This window comes from Rhinolophus ferrumequinum, chromosome 16 (genome assembly GCF_004115265.2).
Source record: "Rhinolophus ferrumequinum isolate MPI-CBG mRhiFer1 chromosome 16, mRhiFer1_v1.p, whole genome shotgun sequence".
NCBI classification, from domain to species: domain Eukaryota; kingdom Metazoa; phylum Chordata; class Mammalia; order Chiroptera; family Rhinolophidae; genus Rhinolophus; species Rhinolophus ferrumequinum.
Window position 1 is genome coordinate 26,656,486 of NC_046299.1, and position 21,866 is coordinate 26,678,351.

The window sequence follows — 21,866 nt, forward strand, 5'->3', positions numbered from 1 at the left end:
TTTATCTTACGAATAACATAATTACATTACCTTGCACTTGTATGTTCAACATACTACCCCGTTTCCCCGAAAATAGGACCGAGCCGGACCATCAGCTCTAATGCGTCTTTTGGAGCAAAAATTAATATAAGACCCAGTCTTATATTATATTATTATATTATATTATACCAGGTTAATATTATATAAGACCGGGTCTTATATTAATTTTTGCTCCAAAAGACGCATTAGAGCTGATGGTCCGGCTAGGTCTTATTTTCGGGGAGACAGTATTAATTCGGTAAATGTAATCATTTAAAATATACCACAGTTTTTGTGCTCCTGTTAATTTAAAAAGTCTTTGTTTTTTTAACACACTGGAGCTTCCAAGATTCAAAGCGTCTGTCTGAGCTTCCTCGACCTCTGGGAAGCCCTGGTTCTGTTCCGTGGAAAGAAGAAAGTGTCTCCTGTCCCATTAGCCAGGATGGATGCTGTCAGCAAATCAGGACATAAAAAAACTAAATACATGTCGAGGTTGCACTGGCTTTCTTTTCCAAGCTGAATTATTCCCTCAGTGCCCATTTTAGGTTATATGTGCTTGTCTCTCCCCCACCTCCAGATTGCAGGCCTTTTATCCAATCATAAAGTGAGCCCCAGAGATGTAAAGTGAGCCGCTCAAGGTCACCCGGGCAGTGAGCAGCTGCGTGGGGGCCAGAGTCCAAGTCTTGTTCAGCCTCCTTTATAAGATCGCAGTCATCAGCTGTACTATTTTGGGGAATTCCTGCTCAGAGTCGCTGCTGCTTTCATCAGACTGCACACATCTCAAGGGGGACCACTTCCTCTGTATTACCCAGAAACAGGTAGAAAATGGCAGTGTATCCATTGGTTACTCAATGAATGTGCTTATGCTCATCAACCTTATACAGCCTTATATTTTCAAAATAGTGTTGATATAAAAGAACCTCAGGAAAAAAGCTCTGATTTTTCTATTTGCTGGATCACCGAACTCTGGCTCCTTCATGCCCTGAAATCCATGTCTTGTTTGTCTCCAAGTCTCTCACTGTTGTTTGGTGAGGAGATTAAGAGCTTGCCCACCAGATGCGTAAAACATTAAGAGGTTGGCTGTACGCAGTGCTGGGGTGGGGATGTGGGGCAGCTGGCATGGCCTTACACAGCTGGCGAGTGTAAGTCCCCACCACCTTTTTTGGAGGGCAGCTGTTAACATATTTTTTACACGTACTTCCTCTGCAACCTGAACCCTACTTCTAGGCATCTGTTCTAGAAAAATGCTCACACCTCACAGAGAGGCACATCCAAGAGTGTTGACTGCCATTGGAAATGCCCGGAATGTCTGGCAACAGAGAAATTGCTCAGTAAGCTATGAGGCATCTCTTCTTTGTGATATCGTGAAGCAGTTTGACAAAATGGTGGGTGAATCCATGTATGCAGCCCTGGAAAGATCTCCAAGATGTGTTGTTTAGTGACAAAAAGCAAGCTGCTCGGTAATCATATGTCGTGGATAGATTTGATTTGTAAGGAAGAGCCATATGTGTACATTTGGGGAAGGACTGGAAGGCCACATGCCTAAGCATGGTGACCATGCATCCTGAGTTTGGCAACGACAGTGGCTATAGATTTTTTTTTGTAATGTGAGTGTATCATAGTTTATTTAACCACTCCCCCATTGATTACCCCCTGGTTCCAGTGTTCCGATTAAAAGAAATGCTGCAATCAGTCCATTGCACAGAAGTCTTTTTGTGCTCATCCAGGTATATCTGTGAGATAAACTCCCAGAAACAGAATTGGTGGGTCAAAAAGCAACTGCACTGCTAATTTGATAGATACCACAAAATTCCCCTCCATCGGAGTTATTTCAATTTGCACTACCATCAGTGACAAAGGAATGTGCCTTTAAAAAAATTGAAGTAAAATTCACATAATATAAAATTAACCATTTTAATGTGTACAATTCAGCGGCATTTAGTACCTACACGATGTTGTGTGAGGTGGAGACTTTGGTGTGAAATGCTTGAAAGTAGTTTACGATGAGAATGTATTTGTATGCTCCTTGTTTAATTAAAAATGAAAAGAAAAATTAAAGAGTGTGGGCTTCAGAGTCGTAAAACTCTGCATGTGGATCCAGGGGTGGCCCTTCACTAGTTGTGTGACCTCAGGGAAATGACTTATTCCACGAGAGACTCAGTTCCCACATCTCTAAGATGGAGAAAAAACTTACACTGCGGGGCTGAGGAGAGGGTTCGATGCACTACCGTAGGAAAAGCAGCTGGTTCAGGGCAGAGGTTTGTGCTGATTCCTTTCTCCCCTGTGCACTCTGGAGGCAGTGCATTCATAGGCCCTGCCCTAATAGCATGATGAATTCAAAGCCCACTTCCTCAGTTTCTCTTTGCAATCCTAGGCAAGTGCCTTCATCTTTTTTTTTTTTTTTAAAGATTTTATTGGGGAAGGGGAACAGGACTTTATTGGGGAGCAGTGTGTATTTCCAGGAATTTTTAAAAAACATTTTTATTGGGGAACAATGGTGTATTTTTCTCCAGACTCTCATCAGCTCCATCCAAGTCAAGTTGTTGTCCTTTCAATCTTAGTTGTGGAGGGCGCAGCTCAGCTCCTGGTCCAGTCGCCATTGTTAGTTGCAGCCCAACATCCCTTACGGGAGTCAAACTGGCAACCTTGTGGTTCAGAGCCTGCGCTCCAAACAACTGAGCCATCTGGGAGCTCAGCAGCAGTTCATTGACTTCATTCTAGTTGCGGAGGGCGCAGCTCGCTGGCCCATGTGGGAATCGAACCTGCAGCCCTGTTGCCCAGAGCCCGCATTCTAACCAACTGAGCCACCGTCCGCCATGCCTTCATCTTTTTGAGCCTCAGTTTCAACATGTAAAATGGGGATAATAGGGTGTATTGAGGACTAAGTAAGGTAACACATATGAAGGGCTCGAAACCGTGCTTGAAACCACAGTGCATGCTCGTGAAATGGGGGCTGTTAGGATTTTTGCCAGCCCCTGGCATAGTGCCCTGCATCCTAGGTGCCTAGTGGTGAAGGACCCCATAAAGCGATAATGCCTGCTTCTCTCTGCTCTTTGACCCAGGGCCATCGGTGCAAACCCCCTGTACTGTGACTGCCACCTCCGCTGGCTATCTGGCTGGGTGAAGACAGGCTACAAGGAACCGGGCATTGCCCGTTGCGCTGGGCCCCCAGACATGGAGGGCAAGCTGCTCCTTACCACTCCTGCCAAGAAGTTTGAATGCCAAGGTGAGCCCAGGAACATGAGAGAGGGGTGGCGGGTACTGGGTTGTGTCCCTTCCTTGCACTGCTGCTGGCTCACAGGACCTGTACAACCCTGGCTGTGCCGTCCAGATACTCCTGCATCCCTGTGGTGACTGGCGGGGGGGTGGGGAGGTCAGGTGGCAGGAATGAGGCACCTGCGGTTTATTAGCATGGCTGCCTTCTAGTCTTGACATAACAATGAACGAAAAAAGCCAGGCAGAAAATCTCAGGCTTTAATCCCTCCCTGGGGTTATGTAAGGAAAATAAAAATAGCAGCAGCATTTCTGGAAGCTCCAAGCCTCTCATCAGTGCGAGCACTCAGACCTCCCTTTGGTGGAATTGTGCTCAGCAATTAGCTTAAACCCCTGAGCCACTGGACCCACCTGCCACTCTCCTGACATTTGCAGAAATACCGGGCCAGAGTGTGTGATTGGAGGCTTGTCTGGCTTTGCTCTGAAGGCACCTCACCCTGGGCATCTATAAATGCTTGTTCAGATTGACTGATTGACTGACAGCGCAAGCCCCGGGAGCCCTGCTGAGCAGAGGGAGGTGGCTGCCCCAGGCCCAGCTTTGTGTGCTGGGGGACAACTGGGGGCGCTCACTAGAGGCCGTGGGGCATGGCCCCTGCCCTCTGCACGCTCATAGACCACCAACGGAAATGAAACTGACAGCCATAGGTTAATGAGGAGGCCCCAGGCCACCCTGTGTGCAGGATGCTGTCACGGGAGTAACAGTTCAAAGGGGCCCCGATCTGTAGTTTGGCTGTCGGCTGTTGGGAGCCAGCCAATTTATGTTGAAACATTTCCTCGGGATTTATTTAATCAGGTGGGGTTGGTACTGGTGAGAAGTTTTTTTGGTTTTTGTTTGTTTTTTTTACTTTTTATTGAAATATAACACCCATGACAGAAAAGTACGCAGATCGTAAGGGAATGGCTTGCTGAATTTTCACAAACTGAATGCACACAAGTAACGAGAAGCAGAATCCCACCTGTACTCAGGAAGTCCCCTCACACTTCATTCCAGTTATTACTGAAAAGTGTTTCTGTGTCTATTCATACTCACGCCCCTTCAGCAGAACCAATATTTCTCCACATCTAGAAGGAGGCTTAGTGGAAAACTAAGTGAGCTGGCCGCTCTTACTGTTTATCCTTGTGAGGTCCTAATGCCCCACGTAGGAGGTGCCCAGGGAGCCTGGCTGCTAGCTCCTTGTCCACCTCCGAGTTCAGGGAAAGATGACAGGTGAGTCCCAGAGTGCCTGGAGAAGGTCCTGCTTGTAGCCAGAGAGGTGACAGGAAAGGGTCCGTCCCTGTTCAGCTTTGGAGAGAAACAACTTTAAGGCAAATGGACTTCTTCCTCCTACGTGTGGCCTCCTCGCAGAGCTGTGTCTCCTCTCTGCCAAGGTGAATACCCTTGTTATCCTGGTCAGTGGGTGGCAGGACTGGGGGTAGTGTCCTCAGAAGGGTGTGAGGGGATTGAGAAAAGGTGAGCTGCCTTCAGTAATAGCGACTCTGGTGACCTCACACTGAAGGTGCTGCCCTGACCCCTGTGCAGGGGCTGCTGAGGTGCCCGGCACCAGCCCATGAAGCACGTTTTGTGGATTAGCGAATTTAATCCTATGGCCCTGTGAGGCGGAGGCTGTTCCCACCTCCTTTGATAGAGGAGGGTCCGAAGGCTGGAGAGAAGGACTAGGAAAGGAAGGTGAACACAACCAGGAGGAAATACAGGGAGTGGCAAACATCCCCTTGGGGAAAGAGCTTCTGACCACCCATTTCTAAAGAGCTGGATGGATGCTGAAGTTGGCGAGGTGAGGGGCTCTGTGCCCAGTCCCCTCCTCCCTGTCCTAACCCGTCCCCCTTGCCTCAGGTCCTCCCACCCTGGCTGTCCAGGCCAAATGTGATCCCTGCTTGTCCAGCCCGTGCCAGAACCAGGGCACCTGCCATAACGACCCCCTTGAGGTATACAGGTGTGCCTGCCCCAGTGGCTATAAGGTGAGTGGAGACTGAAGGGGAAGGAGGGGGGCTGCTCAAGTGTGCGGACGGCAGAGCTGGGTCTGTCTTGTTCCCCACTCTGCCCCCAGTGCCCTGAGAGCAGTGCGTGGTCCAGAGCAGGTGCTTGAGTAAATGTTTAATCAGTGACCCAACATATGAATGAATGAATTAATGAATTAATGAATTAATCAACAAGTAACACCTGGGGCAGGCCGCCAAGCTGCTGAGGGACTGGCTGTCTCTGTTGCTCACGCTACCCCGATTCTCCCTGGGATCCCCCTCACTGACTTCCTCCCTAGGGCCGAGACTGTGAGGTGTCCCTGGACAGCTGTTCCAGTAGCCCCTGTGGAAATGGCGGAAGCTGCCAGGCACAGGAAGGCAAGGAGGCCAACTTCACGTGAGTTGCCTGGAAGGGCCAGACCGGGTGGGCAGGATGCGGATGGGGGCCGGCACCCAAGCCTCAGTGCCCTCCTCCTCCAAATGGATGGCCAGGCCCCCACCCCTTTGCTTTGGGAGGAGATGGAGATGGGCTCAGAGGGAGCAGACACTCACTAGGAGCCTCTCCACACCCACCCAGCCAAAGCCCCTGTTGCCCAGAGGCAATGAAAGCGCCCAGCGATGAGGGGCTGCTGGAGTCACACCATAGGCAGCGTGGGGCTGGGCTGGGAGCTGAGCTGCCCACCGCTGATCCAGGCCTCCTTCTGAGCTTCCCATGTGCCAGGACGGTCTTTTGATGGCACTGAGAATCCATGGCCAAGGGCATACGCAGTGGCAGTGCCAAGGGGCAGCTTGGGGGCCATTTTAAACCCCTATAATCTCCACTAACCTGAGCCTCTAATCCAAGTCAAACATCTGCTCGTTGTGCCAATGTTGCCTGAAGGCAGGGCCCTTTGCCAGCTCCTTCCTATCAAGTCACCCCCCCAAGCCCCTAGACAGGGGTGGGGAGGCCTGCCCGGAAGTGGCAGCAAGTCCTGGTCACAACCTCCGGGGCCTCCCTCCCACCCCTGTCATCTCATGGTCCCCCTGCTCCCCCAAAAGCAGCCAGTTTCCCACCGCGCAGTGAAGGGCCGGCCCTCAGGACTCCTCTCTCAGTTCCTCCCGGTGCTGACGTCATCATGCACATCCCCTCACTGACCCTGCTCCCACAGGACACCTCTGGGACCCCCCCCAATTCCTAGTGCTCTCCTGGACCCAGAGCTTTTCTGAGGAATACTTGATATTTAGTTGAAAATAAATTGCCAGTCGAACAAACTGGCTCTTCAGACAATGATGTTGTATCTGTTGGCAGAAAGGCCAAACCTGTCTTTGCAAAGCCAAACTACCAGATATAAAAAAAGAAAACACTAAATGGCTACCCCCCCATTCCTCCCACCCCCCTTTGTCACCTTGGAAACGGTGTCTTTACAATAGGCTTTGTCTCCCTGTGGGCTTGGACAGCAGCTCCATCAAAGACCCCTGCTCAGTCCCTGGATTGGGGCGGTGGGGTGGTGGGGGATGGTGTCTATGGAGAATGGCAGGCTGAGAGGACACCTCCCAAAACTCCCCCTGCTGGGCAGAGAGGGGGTGCAGCTCTGGGTAGCCCCCTTCCCACCTAGCAGCCCTACAGATTGGGGGCTGTCAGGTGGGCTCTCTAGGTAGAAGGGAGGTCCCTCCCTGAGTTACCCCTCAACCCTGAGGCTTACAAGGGCTTCCTCTATTTTCCCCAATCCATGGGGACTTTCTGAAATGCAAGCTAATCCCTCAGCCTGCTTAAAACCTCTCTGTTGCTGCACCCCCTTCCCAGTCTTATTGGGGAAAAATTAAATTCCAGGACATGCCACACAACAGTGGGCTTCAAATGTTTTTGCTCACATAGCCCCCCAAAACAGAAATTTAAAACTACACACCCACTTACACATTCTTAGAGTGACAGCTAAAATTTTTCATTGTAAGTTTAATTTTTTGTTGCAAAGGACGTAATTTTCAGGGTATTGTAAATATTATTAACATTTAAAAATAAAATTATCACTCTGTAAATCACTCTTTTATCATTCTCCAATGTTCTCTGAATAGCACAGCAGTTTGATACCATTTAAAAATTACAGAATCTCCTTTTACAGTTTAAACGTTTACCTCATTCTTTTTTTTCTTCTTGAACGAGTATTTCCATTTTCCTCCCCATGCCACTCCCTCATTTTTCCACCTAGTGCAATCTGTTTTTATGCTAGAGTTTTTTTCTTGAGCACACTGCCATACTTCTCTGGCACCAACGTGGGTACGTATGTTTAAATTTAAAGTTTTTTCTTATTTTTGTGACCACAAGCCTCTGATTAAAAGTCTCTTTTACATTGGGTTACCATTACAATTATCAATAATATACATTGATCAAAACAACATTACTGTATACAAAATTTGATTGATAATTAGTACACATAAAAGTAAAATTTTATTAGATATATCTCTTAATGAGATAAATGGAGTTTTTTGTTTTTGTTTTTGTTTTTTTTGTGTGTGTGTTCTTTTCTTATCTTAGTTGGTTTATATGTCTGTGGGTGAATCTTACAGAAGGAGAGAGGGCTCAGCAGTTAATCTATTCCATATTTATATGAGTATATAACTATAAATGCTGAGAAAGTTGGTTCACAAAAATAAACCCACAGGATTAGGAGTTTTATTATAGCCATGCCACTCAAGTCTTTGAAACCCTTCTGACTTTAAATGCCAAAAACCCAGAGTGATCTGTCATCAAAAATTATTTTTAATGCTCTATCACATTATTTTTAATGTGAGGTCTTCCTTCAATTATTTTTAACACAGGCAACGGGAAACCTCTGGACTTGCAAAAGCCATTTGTTCATTCACTTTTAAAACATCAATATTCCTAATTGTCCCTTTATTTGGGCCTGAAGATTTCAGGGCCGGATATGTCCCACCTTGGACTTGGGCTGGGACAGGTGTGTACACCTTTCTGGAGCTCTGGGGCAGGTCAGTCTAGAGAAGAGTTCATGTAGAATTTGAAGATCTGGAAATTAATTTCTCAGACCTCTTTGACCCACACATCCGTTGGAAAACCCTGGGACACCAGGGGAAGGGAAGGAATACCTGGTTTGAAGATGGCTGACCTCCAGGACCCTCCACAATGTGCTCTCGCTTACCTCCTAGCCCCGTTCTTACCCGATCCCCAACGTCTGTGCTCCCGGAGGCCTGAACTATTGGGATGAGCAGGACTCCTCCCAGAGGACTGACTGTAGGGTGTCCTCCAGGCTTTTGCACACGCCTCTGTCCCCCCCTCCCCGCAGTCTTCCCTTTCCTTCCTGCTCTCCCCTGTGAGGGTCCTTGGCTAACTCAAGCCTGCCCTGAGCACTCCTCGCCAAGGATGACCTCGGTGTTCTCTGCCCGCTTGTCTACCCTTTCCAGCCTCAGGGCTGCGACACCCTGATACTAACGGCTGCTCTCCTGGCCACCTGTCTCCACATCGTCTCCCTCACTTGACTTGAGTCCCTTGAGTACAGGGCAGGTCTTGTTCACCTCTAACTCCAGCACCTAGGAAGGGCCTGGTCCAGAATAGGGACCAAAACTCTGGGACGATGATGCTGACTGGTCGCCACAGGCCACCAGTGTCTCAGGAAGCCTGCCACCCTGGCCGTGGGCCCACCCCCTTGTCCCTCTTCCCCTGCGTCCACAGGTGCTCCTGTCCCACCGGCTTTGAAGGACCTACCTGTTGGGTGAACACAGACGACTGTGTGGAGCATGCGTGTGCCAATGGGGGCACCTGTGTGGATGGTGTGGGCAACTACACCTGCCAGTGCCCCCTGCAGTATGCAGGTATGTGGGATTCGAGTGTCTGTGGGGCAGTGAGCACTGGCGCACACGCCCTGAGCCCAATTCCCGTGGGCAGAAGGGCTGGGGCCCCACCTCAGTGTCTACAGGAGCTTTCTCCTGGGCCAGCTGGCTGTCAGAGCACGGTGGGGGCAGCCTCTCTCCTGTCTCTCCCTCATTTTTTTACCCAGGAAGGGCCTGTGAGCAGCTGGTGGACTTCTGTTCTCCAGATTTGAACCCGTGTCAGCACGAGGCCCAGTGTGTGGGTACCCCGGATGGGCCCAGGTGAGTGTTGCCCGTTTCCAGGGCCAGGGAAGGGCACAGGCTGCCAAGTCACCTCCCCTCCACTCCCTCCCCTTCCGTAGCTTATTTCACCTGTCAAGTGGGTTTGGTCTCAGCTGTACAGGGTTCCTGTGAGTCAGTGTGGGGGGTGGATATGAGGACAGTTTTGTGGTCAGACAGACCTGGGGTCACAGTATGACCCTGAATGCATGGCTTGATCACTCTGAGCCTCAGTTTTCTCATCTGCAGACTGGACACGCCGAAAGCTTCCTCCTGGGGTGGTTGTAAGGATTGGCTGAGCCAATGCATAGAAAGCACTTAGTTCCGAGTCTGACATCTGATAAACGCTCCATAAATAGCTATTATCATTTCAGACTTATAATTTCTCATCCCCACTTACAAAATCCCCCAAATTCTGAAAACCAAAAGCCAGTTTGATAGCATTATTGGATCTGTCCTGAACGTGTTTGGTAATAAAAGCTAACCTGCAGAGATATGGGGTTATTTACAGTCACTATTCATCCATGTGTAGGAATAAATGGAATTTTGCTGTGGAAATGTGAACATGTTTGATTTAGGGGCTGCCCCAGATACCCCTGGCCTGTTATACAGTTATAGGCACTATATTACCTTTCCAAAATCCAAAAAACTCTGAGTTCGGAAAACTATCTGGTTTTCCTAGGAAGTTTGGATAAGATGTTCTTGACTATTGTCACCATTGTTGCTACTGGCACATATGGAAGCACTTTGTCACCTGAAGACTGTGATCTGAAGGTCATGGGCTTTTAAGAGTTTACTCCCATCTGCCGTTTTGCAAACATAGTGTCGTTTCTGGGATCCCTGTTCCACGGGTGATCAGGGCAGGGCTCCTTGAGGTCTGTGGCTGAGGGACCCAACACCAGCCACTCAGGCCAAGTGGGAGGTGGGGACAGCAGGGAACCCCTGGTCCAGCAGGAGCCACCGAGGCCCATGGGCCCCAGGAGAGTCAGGGATTGTGGAGGCCCAGACTCGAGATCGAGGGAGCCTCCATCCAAGTGGTGGACAGAGGGGCCCTCCTGGGTGAGCTGCTGGGTGGGGCTGGCAGATCAAATGGCATGCCTACTCCTCAGCGAGACTGGACCTCAGAAAGGGGAATAAAGCAGGGCTGCACATTGTCCCGCACACGGTGCTGGGGTCACCCTGCACACACTGGGCGTAGGGTGCATGTTGTCTCCACTTCCTGTCTTGGAAAGATGGAATTAACAGACACTCAGCTGTGCCTGGTACTGTACCTGGAACCCAGCAAGTATTCAGCACATTCGACGAATGAATGAATGAATGAATGAATGAATGAATGAATGAAATGAAGGAGTAGGTGGTTGCTTAGCTACTAAAACATTTTTCAGACTGCTGCTCAAGATCCAATAGTGTCTTGGTGATCAGTTGGGTGGGTCAAGATTACATAAAATATCAGAGGACATCATTGCCATTTTATATAGTACGATGGCATGAAACTGGATTCAGGTGTGTGTGTGTGTGCGCGCGTGCACTGGATAAAAAGGGATTTCTTACAGCTTGAAAAACACTGGTAATGAGTAAAAAATCCAGGCAGGAGCACCCACCTGCCAGGTTGTGGAGTTTGCAATTTGCAGTTTGCAGTATGGAAAGGTTTCCTGCAAGGGTTTCTGAGTGATGGCTGGGGTGTTCGCCAGCGGCTTCCCGGAGGCGGTGAGGTCTTGGCCTGGCTGGGCCAAGGCAGGGAGAGAGGAGAGGGGAATCCAGAATCAACAGGAGTGAAAGCAGGGAAGTGCCAGTGGGATGGGGGTTGCGCCAGTGGAGATAGGTCTGACTACCGGGTGGGCCTGATGTGGGAGGAGCAGGACCGCGAGCATCTTGCAAGGCTGTGACTGAAAAGGGGGTGGAGGACTGTGCCCTTTATTTGATAGGCAAATGGTGGGTTGAAATGGATTTTCACGGAAGCAGTGAAGCACAGTATGAGCTGAGAAGATGGGGACTCACAGAGCGGCAGGCACGAGCCCTGCTGGGCCAGGAGTCTGGGCTGGTGGAGCTGAGACGGCTGGGGAAGAGGGCTGAATGAGCCCCACGACGCAGGGCTGTGTGCTGGAGAGCAGCTGGGCGGGTCAAGAAGGGGCTGAAGTTTAGCCCTGGACGTGCTGGTGGTGGTGAGACTGGGTCCTCCCTGACAAATTCCCATATCCTCCTGACACTGCGTGTCCACCCTCCCAGCCCAGAGCCCACTCGAGCCCACACAAACTCTCTTTTTGTCCTAGAAAAGGGTCCCAGGATGGGCTAGGGGCATCTTTATATTCAGGGCTCTCTTTGACCTCCTGGGGTCCCCATCGACCCACAGGACCTTGCGAGTCCCTGTCACACACAGAGCCCCTGGGCCCCACGGGCCCCTGGCTGATCACCCACCACCCCCTGCCCATCCCCAGGTGTGAGTGTGCACCAGGTTATACAGGTGACAACTGCAGTGAGAAGCAGGATGAGTGCAGAGATCACCGCTGCCAGAATGGGGCCCAGTGCGTGGATGAAGTCAACAGCTACTCCTGCCTCTGTGCTGAGGGCTACAGGTGAGCCGCCCTGGATGCACCTCCAGGGACTGACTCCTCCTAGCTGTCAGCCCCTGGGCTGGCAGGAGCCCCCAGGCATAACTAGCGGGAAGAAGTAAGGGTTATAGCCTGGGAGTTTTGTCTTGGGGTTTGAACTATGGCTGTGCCAGTCACAGCTGTGTGGCTTTGGGAAAGTTTCTTAACCACTCAGAGCATAGGCAGAGAGTCCATTACCTGTTTGGTGGAGGGAGCAGAAGGTGGGTACAGATTTGTAAGTAGTGCCCCATTTCTTGCCTGCCCTGGAACTTCTGAAGACACATCCTGCCATAAAGGTCATTTATTTGCCTTTGTATCTGGCCTCTTTTGGGAGGTTGGGAGGGGAAGGCACCTGCCCTCCTTCTGGCCACCCACCTCCCATGCTTTGCTTGGGTCTTTTTTTTTTTTTCATTTTTTATAGTTTTATTGATATATAATTTATAGACCATACAAGTCCCCCAGTTAAAGGGTACAATTTAATGGCTTTTATTATATTTCCAGACTTGTACATCGATTACTGCAATTTTAGAACATTTTCATTACTACAGAAAGAAAGTCCACATTTCTTATCTGTCATCCGAATCCCCCTCCATCCCAGCGCTAGGCAACCACTCATCTACTAATATCTGTATCTATAGATTTGCTTATTCTGGATACATCATACAAATGGAAGCATACACTCTGTGGTCCTTTGTGACTGGCTTTCACTTAGCCTCATGTTTTCAAGGTTCATCCATGTGGTTCATGTATCAGAACGTCACTCCTTTTTCTGGCTGAACAATGGTCCACGTATGGATGTGCACATTTGTTTATCCATTCATCAGTTGATGGGTTGTTGCCACTTTTTGGCTCATGTGAATGCCGATGCCGCAGGCTGTCACAGCATGTATCAGAACTGCCTGTTTGTTGTACTGTCCCGTCTTTAATTTCTTTACTTTAGTAATTTGAGTCCTTTCTCTTTTGCTTGTGTCTTAAGTCTCAGTTGTTTTTTTATTGTTTTTTTTTCCTATAAAATGGGACATGAGCAGTGAGTGATTCTTCAATTTTAATGTGCACACGAGTCACCTGGTACCTTGTTAAAAAACAGATTCAGTAGGTTTCCCACTTCTGACAAGTGCTTAAGTGACATCGCTGGTGCTGGTCCAGGGAACACACTTGTTTCTAACCTTGTTTCTCAGTATCCTTCTGGCTCTTAGTTCTCTGGAGAAAAGTATTCGTTAGGAGCATCTTCTGTCGCCTTACGGATCCAGTTTCCCAGGATGTTTAGTGATTTTTTTCTCCAGGACCTGGGGGGAGGAAGACGATGCCCCTTCACCTGCCTTGTCTGACCTGTGTCCTTTCCCTCCCAGTGGGCAGCTCTGTGAGACCCCTGCCCACCCCCCTGCCCCCAGGAGCCCTTGTGAGGGGACCGAGTGCCAGAACGGGGCCAACTGTGTGGACCAGGGCAGCCGGCCCGTGTGCCAGTGCCTCCCGGGCTTTGGTGGCCCCGAGTGTGAGAAGTTGCTCAGTGTCAACTTTGTGGACCGGGACACTTACCTGCAGTTCACTGACCTGCAGAACTGGCCGAGGGCCAACATCACGCTGCAGGTGCGTGCCGAGGGCGCTGGGCACAGAGGGGAGTCAGACCAGGGGGATCTTGGTCTCAGGTCAGAACATCAAGACGCATCCTTGCCCAGGACAATGGGGAGACCCCTGTGTTGGTCAAAATCTCTGGATGTGCACGTCAGCATCTCAGCTTGAGCTAGTTTACACACAGTTGGAAAGGTTATTGGGTCACAAAACAAATCACAGAGAAGGGTGGTCTTGTGGGTGACTGGATGCAGAAAACCAACTTCCCAGGGTCCTCTCCCACCATCTCTTGTCTCATCCACTCCTCAGCTTCCTCCTCCAATGCTGGAGACAGGCTTTCTCCGCGTGGCTGGAGCAGGGCCAGGACTAGGCCTGGGCTTATATCTTTAACTAAAAGTCCCTGCGGTCCCTTATTTTGCTGTTTCATGTCTAGAATTCCATCTCAGAACATCATGTTGAGGGAAAAAAAGCAAGCCCCACTTCAATAGCGTTGATGGATAATACAGAGGATTTGCTAAATATTTCTTGGGGAGGAAGAAGAGAGTAGATTATGTTGCATGGCACATGATAAAATATTTAAAACACCTCTTTAGTCATCTCTCTCTTTTCCCCAAATTCCATTGCCTACCCCAAATGCCACATCGTTCTCTCTCTTTTCTTTTGCCCTCTTCTCCTTTTTCTCAGAACCCTTCAGCCTCTCAAACATGCTCACTCTGCTCTTCTCCCCATCATCACCTCTCCCAAATCCTGTCCATTTACATGGTCCACATGGCAAGACCACAGCTAGCCTAACTGCTCCCCGCCAAAAAATTCACCCAAGCCTTACCCAGCCATTGCCTCAGGGATATCCTTAGAGAGGCTCAGTTTTTCCCACTATCCCTCTCATTGGCTCTTTCTTGCCAGCCCTAGTTGGACAACAATTAACAATCTCAGGGAAGACCTCTGATTGGCCTGTCTTCAGTCACATGCCCATCCCTGGACCAACCACCGAGTCCAACGAGATGGGCTGCTGTGATTGGCCCAGCCTGGGCCATATGCCAGCTCTGCAGACAAGAGGGGCAAGGTCTTTATCAGAAGAAAGAGAGGAAGAGGAATTGGCAGGAAGAAAAGATCGTAGCTCCAACAGCATCATAGAGGGATCTCCCGCCCAAAGCACAACTCCGGCTGCCTGTGCGGCCCCAGCAATGGGCCCTACCTCCTGAGTGGCTCCTTCTAGGTTTTGGTGGCACTGGCCTGTCAGAGAGCCTTCCTGATCTTGTCCTCTCTGTAGGTCCTACTCTGGCTCCAAGGCAGCTCGCTGAGGATAACTTTCCTCTTAGGGCAGGTGGTCCGAAGGGCTCTTACCTGGAAACATAGTTTCCAGGCCTCAGCTAGTCCATCTGCCCTCTGCTGCCCAGCTCTGGCCACACTATCAAGGAATAGAATTTGAATGGGGGCAGGGAGGGGATGAGGAGAAACAGCTTTTGTCAGGGCCCCTCGGGGGCATGTCACCTGGGCAGGCAGTAGGGGACAGTTCTGCACACAGCATCTCTTCCTTGTGAAGTTCCCTGTCTGCTCCACCTACCAGCCTGTGCTGCCGCATTGGACGGGGTGGGAGAGAAAACGCCATTGCCCATTAGGTCTCAACGGCAGAGGACAATGGGATCCTGCTGTACAACGGGGACAATGACCACATCGCAGTGGAGCTGTACCAGGGCCACGTGCGTGTCAGCTACGACCCGGGCAGTTACCCCAGCTCTGCCATCTACAGGTAGGGCTTCCTCATGCCCACCAGCCACTGTCAGGGGTCTCCTGGGCCAAGAGCAGGTCATTCCTGGGTCCGCCAGAACCTGGGCTGCCCAAGTGGAAAGGGCGTTTGAACCAGTGAGTGCAGCCCAGCTTGCGTCTGAGGCTCTCTGAGGCCTGGGCAGTGGTCCCATCCTTCCCATCCCACCACTACCTCACAGGGGGCTCCTGAGGGGGCGGGGAAGACTGATTAAGTTGGAAACCCCTGCCCCAAACTTCTCAGCTGTCTCCAGGGTGTCCCGAGAAGGAGAGCAGGAGGGACTAGGCCGTAGACCACCAAGTCCCCATAGACTCCTCCCTAAGAGATGTGGTCCCTTGGGAATCAGCTGCTGGACCAGTGACCTTTCAGGGGATGGTAGGGATGGGCCAAACTGAAGCCCATTCCTTGTGTGGGGGACCCCATCTTCTTCCAGTGCTGAGACGATCAATGACGGGCAGTTCCACACTGTTGAGCTGGTCACCTTTGACCAGATGGTGAATCTTTCCATCGATGGCGGCAGTCCCATGACCATGGACAACTTCGGCAAACACTACACACTAAACAGCGAGGCCCCCCTCTATGTGGGAGGTGAGGACCTGCCCTGCCCCTGGCCTCTCCATCAGGTGATGGTGATAGCCATTCCAGGAGGGGCATCTGTTGCTCTCGGGCCTGAGGCTTGCCAGGAGAGCTGGTGCTCAGGGCACTGGAGTGTGGGGGTTAGTCCAGGTGCTGGGGGAGGTTCCTAGTGCATGGCTAAGATGCTGGTGGATTGTTCTCCCCTCCCTGGAGCCAGGCTCTTGTCCGCCCAGCCCAGACTAATCAAGGAGGATGAGTACCTGAGGTGGGCTTGAGGCCTGGCCGGAAGGGGTCGGTGTGGGGTGGGGCTGGGAGCTTCCCAGCTGTCTTCTGCCCTGTGGGCATCTTTCCTTTTGTCTTTAGGCCAGAAGGGGCTTCTCATTTGTTCAGCGTCCATTCCCACTCTTGGAATCCTCGCAGGCCCACTGCATGAGGCCCAGTCACGGAGTCCCTGCATTAGCTGGGGACTGCACAGCTGGCCTTATAGGCTTTGCGGCTAAATAGCCCTGTCCACCACCTGTGCACATTTCGAGGTCTGGATGAGGCAGGTTCCCAGATACAGCGGGGCTGTCTCAGCGCTGTGGAGGGCATTGCCTAGACGTAGGGCAGGTGTGAGGGATGGAGAACCTGGGTTCTAATCCCAGCTCTGCTATTTACTAGTTATGCAGTTTGGGGCAAGTCACTGAGCATCCAATGGAGTTTAGCAACTCCTACCTCAGAGGGTTGCTGTGAAGTGGTGACCACAAACGTGGGTGACAAAGTAACATACACTTGAGTTCTAGGCCCCAGTCCTTTGCTGCTTCTGGAGTCTCCAGGAGGTAAAAGCTGGTGTCTCAGAGGAAAGGAAGGAGACCTGGGCAAGGGCAGCTAGACGCAGGCACCCAGAGCCTCACTTATCGGCTGGCTGCTGCCAGGCCTGGCACCCTGGGCTCTGATCACAGAGGAAATAGCTTTCCCATTTCTTCTGGGAAAGAAGTCTGGGCTCTCTAAGACGGTGGAGGACCTTGGCTCAGGTTGCAGAGACAGAAGGACAGAGGCTGAGGGCAAGAGGGAACTCTATGGAGATGCCCAGTGGACCTCAGAGGTGGGTGCCTGACTCAGCCCAGCTCTGCTCCCCTCCCTGCTGCCCCAGGGATGCCAGTGGATGTGAACTCGGCTGCCTTCCGCCTGTGGCAGATCCTCAATGGCACCAGTTTCCACGGTTGCATCCGAAACCTGTACATCAACAATGAGCTGCAGGACTTCACTAAGACGAGGATGAAGCCAGGCGTGGTGCCAGGCTGCGAGCCCTGCCGGAAGCTCTACTGCCTGCATGGCATCTGCCAGCCCAACGCCACCCCGGGGCCCGTGTGCCATTGTGAGGCCGGCTGGGGGGGCCTGCACTGCGACCAGCCAGCGGATGGCCCCTGCCATGGCCACAAGTGAGCCCTCACCCTCTACCCACCTGCAGGTTCCCTTCCTTTCCTTGCAAGTACCCCTTCCCTGTGGTAAAGACACACTGTACTTTTAAAACCCCAAATCGGAATATGCGGCCTAACACAGGGTTGTTTTTTTTTTCCTGGCTTTCAGTTTTTATTAAGAGGAAGGGTCCTTAGGGAAAAACAGACTCACATTTTGCTCCCAGGGTTTCAATCGTGGAAATAGGAGATATCCCATGATACCATGGCTGGGGATGTGGGGTACCTTTGGGTGGGCCTCAGATTGGCTCTGGCCTTTCCTCATAGTGCTTTTTCTCTGTCTCCTCCAGGTGTGTCCACGGGAAATGTGTGCCCCTCGATGCTCTTTCCTACAGCTGCCAGTGCCAGGATGGGTACTCGGGGGCCCTGTGCAACCAGGCCGGGGTACCTGCAGACCCGTGTGTGGGCCTGCAGTGCCTGCATGGCCACTGCCAGGCCTTGGCCACCAAGGGGGCACACTGTGTGTGTGATCCTGGCTTTTCGGGCGAGCTATGTGAGCAAGGTCAGGGAACGCCCTCCTGACATGCCCTCTCCAGGGTCCCTCCCCACAATTGGTTCTAGCAACTTGTTAATTTCTTCCTCCCAACCTCAGCAACCCCTCTGTGCCCCTGCCCTGCTCCTGCACCTTAGGCTGCTATCTGGCTTTAGTGCCCCCCACGCTCTGGGCTCTGAGTCCCACCCCCAGATAGGGCCCCCCTTTATCCCTGGCCTACCTTGTCCTGCAGCCCCCTGTTGGCTGGGGTCTCTCCTTATAGAAGAGATCATCTGGGTCACAGCTTCCGCTCAAACCTCTGCATGTTGGCCCCATCACCTCGGGACCAGAGAGCAGCAGGAAGTCTAAAGGTTGGGGACTCCTTCCCAGGCCCTCCCTGGTCCAAATAACCAAGATGCTTCTGCTGGAATGGAGATTGCTGAGGGGGGCAGGGGACGCCGTGAGAAATCCAGAACTCAGTCACCTTAGGGTCTCCTAGGCCACACCCTCCCAGCACCAATTCCTCCTCTAACATTATGCCTCCCGGCCTCCAGCCTCTTCCTGTGCTCCTCTAGCAATGGGGAGCCCACCTTGCCCTGGAGGGCGCTGGCAGCTAGAAAGTTCTACCTTCCCACTGACTGCACTGTGGGCCCAGGAGGAAGCGTGTGCATGTGCATGCTGGGCAGGGAGGATGGGACAAAGTGGGGTCTGGTTGCTAGAGGACCCCGTCCAAGTATGCTGCCCTCCTCCTCTCCTCTCTCCGCCCCCTGCCCTCTCCCTGCTCCTCCTCCTTCTGCCTCCCCGGGGCAGCCGGCCCATGGGTGTGCCCTGAGGCTTTCTCTTGGTGTCTGTCCCATCCAGAGTCCGAGTGCCGGGGGGACCCTGTCCGGGACTTTCACCAGGTCCAGAGGGGCTATGCCATCTGCCAGACCACGCGACCACTGTCGTGGGTGGAGTGCCGGGGCTCGTGCCCGGGCCAGGGCTGCTGCCAGGGCCTGCGGCTGAAGCGGAGGAAGCTCGCCTTTGAGTGCAGCGACGGGACCTCCTTTGCGGAGGAGGTGGAGAAGCCCACCAAGTGCGGCTGTGCCCTCTGCGCGTAGCGCCCAGCGCCGGCGGGAGGGGGGAGGGCCAGTGGGGGGCACGGCCACGGGGAGACCTGGGCTGGGGTCGAGCCATCACCAGGGTGGCTCCTGGGTGGCTGGACCCTCTCCGGTGGGCCGGGCCGACCTCCCAGGAGCTGGGCAGCCTTTCTTGAGCCAACCGCTGGCAGCTGGGGGCTGAGCAGGTGGGTGAGGCCTGGCTGCAGACCGCCCTCTCCGGAAGTGCCTTGCACAAATAGGCGCTTAATAAATATTTGTTGAATGAATGTGTGCGTGAGGTCAGGCCACGAAGTGCAGCATGGTGACACACTCCCTCCTTGCCTGCTACCTGGGTCTGAAGAGGGGACTAGCCCCTTCCCAAACCAGCCTTTCCCTCTTGTCTGAGGCCCTTGCTGGCGCCAGAGCCCCTGCCCCCTGCAGATAACCTTGAAGGACTCACAGCCTGCCCAGGGGCAGCCAGCCTGGCTCTCAGCTCCAGCTGCACAGCGTCTTCAGGCAGTAGGCCAGGCTGCAGAGGGGAAGGGCTCCCTCCTGCTGGCCAGGAAGGGACTGACCCTTGCCCCTGGGCCAATTGGCTGTGCAGCCACTGCTCCCTCAGGAACAATGCAGGGGATGGAGGTGGGTCTTAGGACCTGACCTCTGAATCCTAAAGTTATAGGATGACCATTGCAACTTCAAGGAAAGGGATCATGTGGAGGAAATGGTCACCGGGACTGCTTGGGGTGGGGGGATCCCACCAAAGATGACAGGGGCGTTCTTGGTTCTAGGTGAACAACGTCACTTCCGGACACTAGCCAATGAATGGGCGGGCATTGGTCCTGGGTTTCCCCAGCCAGCAGTGGCTGGCAAGCCATTGGCAGAGGGACAGGGTGTAGGGAGCTTGGGCTAGGCTTCACGGAGGGGTCCCTTCTGGAGGAGATGGGGTTCAGATCCCCTCACACTACAGACCGGTAGGGAGCAGTGGTCCAGGCGTCAGGAAACCTGCTGGCTCTGTCACTCTGGGCAAACTTCCTCGTGGGCCTGGGCCTCCTCCCCAGTAGGGAGGTGGGATGGCTTTGGCAATGGAGACCCTCCCACTGTGGCTCCAGGAGGGAGGCTGCAGGAGTAACAAGATCCGTTTTCATTCATCGCATCAACAAGTGTTTATGTGCCTGACTGGGGCTGGATACTGTGGGTGTTCTGCTCTCCTGGATAGATGCCAACTAATCACAGCACAGCACAGGAGCCACCGGGATGCCCGGGAAGAGAGTGGAGTCAAGTGGGGGCTCCAACCACAGACACTGCCCGGGCTGGAGCTGCTGACCCGAGGTGTTCGCAAGGAAGGACTCAGTGTTTGAGAAGTCACTGAATACATGACAATGGGGCTATACATGCTTCTCTTCCATGCAGAATCAAAAAGTAGAAAGATTATCTTTGAGCCTAAATAGCGAGCTGGTTGTAAAACAGGTCACATTCTCTTGTCCCAGATGTCTTCCCGAGTGTGCCCCTGGGGATCCTGGTAGGTAGAGGGGTGAGCACACCCTTTTCTTGGCTCCTTCCATCTGCAGACAGGAGGCAGCATTGGGGGAGCGTGGGGGGGATGGGGTTGGGTGGCATTGTGCTTGTGTTCTCAGCCACGGTGGCAGCGAGGGGACGCTTTGACACTGAGTAGGCGAGGGCTTGAGCCTCCTGTGACTCGGACCCTGGCATGTTCCATTACACCGGACTCAGGCCAGTGAGTTTGAGTCCTGGGCCCCTGTAATGGGATGAGGACCCTGCCCTGCCCAATTGGGGAGGTGCTCTCATGGCTGGATCGCCCCTCACCAGGGACTGGGCTCTATTTTCTTGTAACTCTGAGCAAGGCCACAGTGCCCCTCCCTCGTGGACAGCAGCCTGCGCTCTTACCTGTAGTGTCTGGGCCACTGAGGGACCCTGGAGAACAGCTAGCACCAGGCTGGACAGACAGGAAAGCTCAAGTGCAGCCAGTTTGTCCATTCCATGGCAGAGAGGTGTTCTGGGACCCACCAACCCTGAGAAATGTACCTTCCCCCTAGCCACTCCCATTCCCACTGCCCTAAGCAGCAGCTCCCTGGGCATGAGGGGCCCTGACTGGCAGGGGCCTCTTCACAGGAAGTGGGAAGGGCACCTGCAGACAGGTGATGGCAGCCAGGAGTCCTGCAGCCCCACGGCCATGGGGTGGGGAGGGTAGGCAGAGGATGGCGTGTCTACAGGGAGCACCTGAGAGCTTGCCTCTGGCCCCGCTTGCCCCTCCACAACGCCCCATGTCTCAACCCAGCTCCATACCCACCCTCGGTGGAGCTGGAAAATTGAGAGCCACAGGGTGTGAGGGCATCAAGGGGCCGAGAGCACCATGTGCCCCAGGACCAACTTTCCCTCAACTTAGCCACCAACCTGCAAGTTGCTAAGGACCTGGATCACCACTCACCTTGCCTGCTCACATTGGGGCCCGTGGAGTCCCAAAAGGCTACCATGAAATCATCTGTCTGTCAAGTCATCTCCACACCTTGCCACCCCTTTGGTGAAGACCTTCAGTTCACTTTGACGTTGCCATTGGCTCTTTCCATTAAACACGCACTGAGACACAAGTAGGCGAGTCCTGAGGTTGCTGCTGCTCCGGCAGCACTGCAGGCGACAGTGGCCTGGGCTCCCTGTGAAGACGTCAGGAGATGGAAAAGGCCGGACTTTGTCTCCTCTTTGCCTGCTGTTAGCCTAACCATGAAAGTATCTCTTTATACAGAATACTTAACAGATTCTAATATATATTTGTATTTCATTTTGTTATAGTATTTTTATATGTTAAAGTCAACATCCAGTGTCTTGTTTGATTTTCAGATGCTCTGTGGTTGTGATATTCTGTTTGGGGGTTTCTGTAGCCTTGTTTGGGTCACTCTTTAGAGAGACTGGTTTAGAACAGGCCCGTGAGGGAGCCACACTTGCCCTTTGCCTAGAAGTGTTGTTTTAGAACATGTTGGATATTGTCTGTTGTCTTCCATGTGAACATGACATCGATTC

At 52.5% G+C, this 21,866-nt stretch overlaps 1 protein-coding gene across 1 annotated transcript in view; it reads left to right on the forward strand.

Moving 5' to 3' along the window:
* The window catches only part of SLIT1 (slit guidance ligand 1), a 158,665-nt gene extending 136,799 nt beyond the window's left edge, over positions 1-21,866 (forward strand). Inside the window, exons 26-37 of the mRNA XM_033130967.1 lie at positions 3,081-3,244; positions 5,123-5,247; positions 5,547-5,644; positions 8,912-9,051; positions 9,237-9,330; positions 11,763-11,900; positions 13,265-13,502; positions 15,104-15,234; positions 15,683-15,837; positions 16,958-17,246; positions 17,573-17,784; positions 18,616-21,866. Coding sequence (XP_032986858.1) covers positions 3,081-3,244; positions 5,123-5,247; positions 5,547-5,644; positions 8,912-9,051; positions 9,237-9,330; positions 11,763-11,900; positions 13,265-13,502; positions 15,104-15,234; positions 15,683-15,837; positions 16,958-17,246; positions 17,573-17,784; positions 18,616-18,854 — 2,023 coding nt within the window. The 3' untranslated portion in view covers positions 18,855-21,866. The remainder of the gene's footprint in view (positions 1-3,080; positions 3,245-5,122; positions 5,248-5,546; positions 5,645-8,911; positions 9,052-9,236; positions 9,331-11,762; positions 11,901-13,264; positions 13,503-15,103; positions 15,235-15,682; positions 15,838-16,957; positions 17,247-17,572; positions 17,785-18,615) is intronic.